This window comes from Spodoptera frugiperda, chromosome 25 (assembly GCF_023101765.2).
Source record: "Spodoptera frugiperda isolate SF20-4 chromosome 25, AGI-APGP_CSIRO_Sfru_2.0, whole genome shotgun sequence".
Classification (NCBI taxonomy): Eukaryota; Metazoa; Arthropoda; class Insecta; order Lepidoptera; family Noctuidae; genus Spodoptera; species Spodoptera frugiperda.
The window spans coordinates 15,666,673-15,674,853 of NC_064236.1; the positions used below are offsets into that span (position 1 = coordinate 15,666,673).

At 38.7% G+C, this 8,181-nt stretch overlaps 1 protein-coding gene across 21 annotated transcripts in view; it reads left to right on the forward strand.

Annotated features, from left to right (window-relative positions):
* LOC118267499 (disco-interacting protein 2) overlaps positions 1 to 4,497 on the forward strand; it is a 118,452-nt gene extending 113,955 nt beyond the window's left edge. For all 21 annotated transcript variants that reach the window (XM_035581533.2, XM_035581542.2, XM_035581550.2 and 18 more), the window contains 2 exons: positions 6 to 1,612; positions 1,727 to 4,497. In XM_035581533.2, the coding sequence (XP_035437426.1) occupies positions 6 to 1,612; positions 1,727 to 1,979 (1,860 nt within the window). In that variant the 3' untranslated portion in view covers positions 1,980 to 4,497. The remainder of the gene's footprint in view (positions 1 to 5; positions 1,613 to 1,726) is intronic.
* Positions 4,498 to 8,181: the final 3,684 nt, after the last annotated feature.

Below are 8,181 nucleotides of genomic sequence, written 5' to 3' on the forward strand. Positions count from 1 at the left end.
TTCAGTATCAGTTCATATCTCAGATATTGCGTTGGCGCGCACTGAGCACCTCCGACCACGTGATTTTCACGTTGCTCAATTCGAAGGGCACTGTTTCCAAGGTCCTTACCTGTGCCGAATTGCACAAGAAGGCCGAGAGGATCGGCAACCTGCTACTGGAGAAAGGACGAGTAAACACAGGCGATCACGTCGCTCTTATCTTCCCACCGGGACTTGATCTCATTTGCGCCTTCTACGGCTGTCTGTACGTCGGCGCGGTCCCAGTCACTATTCGCCCGCCGCACCCGCAGAACCTGCACACCACACTCCCCACCGTGAGGATGATTGTTGACGTCAGCAAGGCTACGCTAGTACTCTCCAACCAATCTGTGATAAAACTACTGCGCTCCAAGGAAGCCAGTAATGTACTTGATAGCAAGGCTTGGCCTCTAACCCTCGATACTGACGATATGCCGAAGAAAAAGCTGCCCATACTCTACCGCGCACCAACCGCTGAAATGCTCGCCTACCTGGACTTTAGCGTATCAACCACAGGCATGCTGGCGGGCATCAAGATGTCGCACGCGGCCGTCACCTCGCTCTGCCGCTCGATGAAGATCGCTTGTGAGCTGTATCCATCGCGCCATATTGCTCTCTGTCTCGATCCGTACTGCGGTCTCGGTTTTGCCCTGTGGTGTCTCAGCAGCATCTACTCGGGCCATCACTCCATCCTCATCCCACCTTCTGAGGTCGAGATTAACCCCGGGCTTTGGCTGAGTGCCGTCTCTCAATACAAAGTGCGCGACACATTCTGCTCATACGGCGTCATGGAGCTGTGCACCAAAGGATTGGGTAGCTCTGTCAATCAACTCAAGGCAAAGGGCATCAGCCTGGCATGCGTGAGGACATGCGTAGTCGTGGCCGAAGAACGACCTCGTATCAACTTAACCAATTCATTCTCTAAACTATTCTCAGCACTCGGTCTGAGTCCCCGCGCTGTGTCCACATCGTTCGGTTGTCGTGTGAACATCGCTATCTGCCTCCAAGGCGCTTCTAGCCCAGAACCTTCTACTGTTTACGTAGACCTTCGTGCTCTAAGAAACGACCGCGTGTCGCTTGTAGAACGAGGCAGCCCACATTCGCTTTGCCTCATGGAATCCGGCAAACTGTTGCCTGGAGTAAAAGTGATTACTGCTAACCCCGAAACTAAGGGTCAATGTGGCGACTCCCATTTAGGCGAGATATGGGTACAGTCACCACACAACGCTAGCGGATATTTCACCATATACGGCGACGAAAGTGATTATGCTGATCATTTCAGCGCTCAGCTTGTGACTGGAAACACGGGCGAAGTGTACGCCCGCACTGGGTATTTGGGCTTTTTGCGAAGGACGGAGGTCAGCTCGACTAGCCACGTATCGGACGATACCTCGATGATAACCCGCGACAGCGACACCGAGTCGCTTGCATCGGCTTGCGGCAGCCTCAATATCAGCGCGGAGACACACGACACACACGATGCTGTGTTCGTAGTCGGTGCTCTCGACGAGACTATCATGCTGCGCGGTATGAGATACCATCCCATTGATATTGAAAACTCTGTGATGAGGTGCCACAAGAAGATTGCCGAATGGTAATTCGTTTATACTTTAAACTTTCTTATTCATAAACTTTCCTTACAACTTTGAAAACGTGTATAATATTATTTTAATTGTTACTAAAATATCTTGTGTATTTCGCTTTCCAGCGCCGTTTTCACTTGGACCAACCTGCTGGTGGTAGTGGTTGAGCTGGACGGCAACGACAGCGAGGCTCTGAACCTGGTGCCGCTGGTGACCAACACAGTGCTGGAGGAGCACCATCTCATCGTGGGCGTGGTGGTAGTCGTCGACCCCGGCGTCGTGCCCATCAACTCGCGCGGAGAAAAGCAGCGCATGCACCTCCGTGACGGATTCCTGTCCGACCAGATCGATGCAATTTATATAGCTTACAATATGTAGGCCTCGAGATCAAGGCGGCCGGCGTCTCATGCTCAGCCGGCCACCTCGTGTTGCCGCAAGTCAACAGGAGCACGACCTAAAGTAACCGCGTCCAGCTCAAGGTCCCATCGTTAAACCATAAGATTCGAGTCAGTGAACCCAACTTCGACTTTTATTTATCTCCCTTCGTGATTATGTAATAACGGAACGGAAGATCTAAAGACTGCAAATGCGAATTATTTGTAAGCTGTTACGACTTGATAAAACGATCTGAAGTCGTAACTAGACTGATATAAGTCTGAACTTAGATTGTTTTACCTTTACCCTAATCCTCACTCGTAACTGACTCTCATTTGACATTATTCGATCGCTGTAAACGGTCACACAGACCGTACGACCGATATCCTCGGCCGCAGGCATCTGCAAGTTTTGATTCTACAACATTTGTATGCTACGTGTAGAATAAACATTATATAAAGTCGTCTTGTTGGTTCTTTCTCGATAGACCTTTTCAAATTCTGGTCACCTATTCTGAAACTGAATAAACCAAAGTTAAAGCTATTCAGTTCCTAACGCGATAGTTCGAACGACACCGTTGCATAGCGCCATCTATAAGATCTGCATTGACTGCACTTGTAAAACATCTACCGATGAACTTCATGGGTTTACCACCAGATGTTTCTATATTCAACGTGTATATTAATAACTAGTTATTATTATTAATTAATTTTCAATGATAATTTTACATCGTCATGATATTGTGTAAAATTAATATCGTCTTAAGATTTTTTTTGTGTCAACCTTGGAGAGTATCTTCCAGGTAATTGATTTAATATTATGTAGTCAAAGTTTTGCCATATTGGGAATCTAAAAGATTTCACGCAAAAATTAGATTAAGATTTATAGCACTAAAGCCTCGTCAATGACAATTACAAGAAAAGCAAACAAATAAAGCAATATGTTACTCTTGGATGCAATAAACGGTAACATATGTTGTGTTACAGTCATACTAGCACAATAGTAATACTGTGCGACGAAACTGCAAATACTGCAATACGGTGGACGCTCTAAATTACTCGAGCTGACAGTGATGTAAAATCAAAACGCAGTACACGCCTGTATAATTGGAATGTAGTCTCGTTAGTAGGAATTATTAGGACAGACATATGCGTAATCTTTTCGTAACACAATTATATTGTTGTGATTATCGTAAATCCATCATTTCTATGCTAGTGTGTATTTCAAATTATGTATTACAATAATATACTTAGTATTAGCGATTATTACAAGTAAAAATGTATTGCATTTAAAGTGTTAACGTTAGATTATCATTTATTTCAATCGTTTATTATATTTCGGCGCTAAATGTTTTCGCTGGCGATTTCGATCTGTTGAAGTATTTTTTTACGTTTCTAAAAGGTAAAAAATTACATTTCCTTTATTCTGTAACAGCCTGATAATGGAGGGCATTTGTGTTATTACGTAATACTTTACTATATTCAATAATACGATTAATAATCATAGTAATAGCCGTGTTTTTGCTAGTATCATGACCGTTTTAACCCTTTAGGAACGGTTCAAATGTTTTAAAAATCTTGTTGTCTATCGGTATTTGTCAGAAATTTCAATAATATGGATGTCTAGCAAGCTTGTCACGTAGGACAGTAATTTCGTTGTTCATTCTTCGTATATTCGCAGTGTAATACAAATATAATGCTTACTAAACACATCTATTTTGTGTCTATTCAATGTTAGATCTCAAAGAATAAGAAATAGTAATAATTATAATACATTGTATGTGTAATTCTTAATGGCGTGTTAACAGACCTTCAGTTTTTATGTTCCATTCCAGTATACGTTCAGAACGATTATAACATTAATTCTCATTGAAAGTATGTCTTTATTAGATTCCATTATTTACTATTATTATTATTTTGTAATTATTTATTGCTAAATTGTACATATATTTTTTGTTATTTAATTTTACGTTAAATGATTTCATTATTTAGCTCTTAAATGTTGTGTTATTAGACATGGAAGGTTTAATTAATTGTTTACGATAAAAATTGTTTCGATCAATTAATTCACGTATGTATAGGAAATAGTTCAGAATATTCCTTTAGTTACATTTATGAAGGTATAATTTTACAATTAAAAAATGTAGTCATTAAATAAGTATACAAGTAGATTAAACTCATTTTATGAACAAACGTTTGTTATATTATGTAGTCCTTGATTGTATAAGTATGTTTGGGAATCAGCCAGCGCCGCCGCGTGCTGCCCCGTAGCGTATATCTCGTAAGCACACGCGCCCCATGGCGACGCAGTAACCGCACTTGCATTCTTTCCATTGTATACTTACCATTTAACATTTTTGTAAAACTTTTATTGCGCACAAAAATTCAAAACAAAACTTTATACTATAACCCAATGTTTTCTATTGTCGCCAAAGACATTATTTGGAACTTTGTAACAGCTTTTACAATATGTGATTTTTTTTCTGGAAATGAATAAATAAACGTGCATTCTGGTTCGAATAGTTAACTAGTTTTATTTACCCCTTTGTACCTAGTTTTAAACTGTTTTTTGAAATGCTTGCGTTCGCATAGCAATTTTATAAACGAATTAGCTAAAGCTTTGCGTATTGACTTTCTGAAAGCTCTAACGACAGATAGTGGTTTATTATAATCGTGATGTATTTTGATTTTTGTTTATGTCAACCCTATGGCAAACAGCTAGGCTAGGATCATGTATCTTACATGGATTATGTATCTTGCTTGATAGTATTAATATTTTAAACTGCTAGATTCACAAGAACTTTTAGTCCCTGTTGTGGTACAAAAGGAGGCTCCATCTAGTAGTGACGATCGACATTAATTATTTGCTGTCCTTGGTTCAAAGGTTAACATTTGAAGTAAGGATTGGACAAAAAATAAAGAGGTCGCTACCGTCGCATGGAAATTACTTATGAATTTGTTTTTTTTTTTTTGGTTAATCAGACAAATTCAATGCTTTAGTACTTAAGACGCTGGTAACAGGTATTGAACTGCGCTGTTTCGGTATTTTAGCCACGCCCACCATTTCTCCGGTTACCAAGCGCCATTTTTGAAGAGCGGCAATACAGCGAACTACCAAGTAAGAATTAAAGGACGCGATTAACAATGAACCAATAGATGGCGCTCTTATATATTTTTATTTTGTATGAAGAGCAAAAAACAAACTAAATCAGGCGATTAAAAAATAATACAATATATTTTTTTATTTATTTTATGATACTGAATTTAAAAAAATACAAATGTAAAGAATAAAAACAAACTGCCGACCTTACAGGCGTATTTGGGCATATATTTTCCATGGTCCTTTCGAGAAAAATAATGCTGCCGAATTAAAATAGTTGTCTCTGTCGTAATTATTAGAAGATACCATCTCTCCAAGAAATACCGTCTTCTACCCGTGGTTCTGCACTTGTTTTACCGATTTGTCCTACTGGTGGGAATAAGGTAAGTACATTTCTCCAGTTGTGTTAAAGTATTTAAAAAACATCATAGTTCCTCCCCTTACTTTTATCCTAAATAGATGCCTGACAGAAGGTGTTTTTCCAAAATATCTTAAGAAGTCTGTAATCGTGCCTATATTTAAAAGTGGGAATAAAGAGGATGCCTCTAATTACCGACCTATAGCTATGCTTCCAATCTTGTCAAAAATATTTGAAAGGATAATAAATAATAATCTCAGAAAATTTATAGAAGACAAAAATATCCTTTCCAATAACCAATATGGCTTTAGGAAAGGTATCTCAACCACTGATTGTTTACATAGTTTCCGCGAATTCATTGTTGCCAAATTGGATCATCATCATCAGCCGAGAGACGTCCACTGCTGAACAAAGACCTCCCCCTTGGTCCTCCACGTAGAACGACAAGCCGCCACCTGCATCTACTGGCTCCCCGACACTCTGACGCCAAATTGGATAATAAGAAAAAATGTTTGACTATATTTTTAGATTTGCAATAGGATTTTGATAAAGTCTGTCCACGACTCTTGGTAGATAAATTAGAAAAACTGGGTATTAGGAATAATCAACTGGCTCTTTTTCAAAATTATTTAGAAGATCGTACCCAAATGGTTCGAATAGGAAACACATTAAGTACAGAAAATGACATTAACATGGGTGTGCCTCAAGGCAGTATTTTAGGCCCAACATTATTTCTTTGTTATATTAATGACTTATGTAATCTAAATATTAACAACTGTCAAATATTATCATATGCAGATGACACCACACTAACCTTTTTCGGACACACTTGGGACGAGACATTTAGCTCTGCTCAAAATGGCTTTAATATAACGGGTGTCCCAACAAGAACGCAAGTCAATCATGGTGTTCGGTATCGTAAAATGATAACTAGTCTTTTCGTGCCTCGAATTGAAAAAATGAATGTGGAGGGCATGTGGTTTCAACAAGATAGAGCCACATGTCATGATGTCATACAGCCAGAGAAACAATAGAATTGCTGCATCAGTCATTTCCCGGTCGTGTTATTTCACGTTTTGGAGACCAGTATTGGCCGCCTAGATCATGTGATTTATCACCATTAGAATTTTTTCTTTGGGGTTTCTTAAAGTCGATGGTTAATGCGAATAAGCCGACGACGACTCAAGCCTTAAAAAAGGAAATTGGACTGTAATCATGAAATACCGCAGTATTTATGCAAAACGGTCATTGAAAATTTCAAGACATAAGATCATTAAAAGATCGCGTATGTGCCAGCAAAGCTGCGGCGGCCATCTGCCCGATGTATTGTTCCATAGATAACCTCATCCTCTCTACTTTACGATATAATAAAGCTTACACGATTTTTTTAAAAATATTTTTTCCTGTTATTTAAAATTCAAATCTTGTTCTTGTTGGGACACCCTTTAGTTACTCACTGGCTCGCTATCAATAAGTTAACATTAAATGCAGCCAAAACTAAGTACATCACTTACTCAATACACAATTTCACAACCATCCCTAATAACTTTAATATTTACGCTCATTCTTGTTATTAATTGTTCCACTTGTCCAAATATATCCAAAACCGACACAATAAAATACTTAGGCATAACAATCGATCAAAATTTAAGTTTCAAAAAACATATTTTTAACTTAACGCAAAAGACTAGAAAACTTATTCATATTTTTAAAAACCTTAGACAATACATGTTACATGCTGGAAAATAATAAAAACTGTGTATAAATCACTCTGTCAATCTATTCTCTGTAATGGCATTTCTATTTGGGGTGGCTCCCATAAATATCACTTCCTTACAGTCGAAAGAGGCCAACGATTAATTTTAAAAGTAGCACTAACCAAACCCATGCTATACCCAACTACTTCATTATATAAAGACAGCAACGTCCTAACAGTTAGACAACTCTATATACTTGACATCATCCTCAAAAAGCACACATCTGTTTATTTCGGATTGAAGGGAGATATTGCTCTCCCTTCAATCCAAAACAACAAGATACTTGATGTTTGTAATTCAGTTCCAGTCCACACATCTTTTGCCCAAAAATTCCTCAATTTTAGAAGTAATAATCTATATAATAAAGTAAACAAAAAACTTAAAATCATCAAACTGTCCAAATTAGAATGTAAAAAAAGTTACTCAATGGCTTTTAGAACTAGATTACGAACAGACAGAACAACTACTCACTACTTTATGCTAGCGCATGTCATTGGTCACACATTCTCACAACATGGTATACAAGCATGCGTACATCACTTCACACACAAATATGTAATACTTTTCACCACATACACATGCACTCACCACACTCTTACAAACACACACAAGCAGTCGCACACACGTTCACTCACACACACACACACGCTCGTGACTTACAAACACACACAAGCAGTCGCACACACGTTCACTCACACACACACACGCTCACTCACACACACACGTTCACTCACACACACACGTTCACTCACACACCCACGTTCACTCACACACAGGTTTTCCTAGTTTGGGTTCCTGAATCCCACCACTTGCCATTTCAATTGTTAAACCTGGTCATGTAACTTGCTACAGAATTTATTATATTAATAATTATGATATAAGCTTAGTTTTAAGACCAATGTCTGTATTAATATGGCGGAAAATAAATAAATTTTATTAAAAAAAAAAATTGTTCAACGGACCTCTGCGAGTTGCCTTTTTTTATATAATA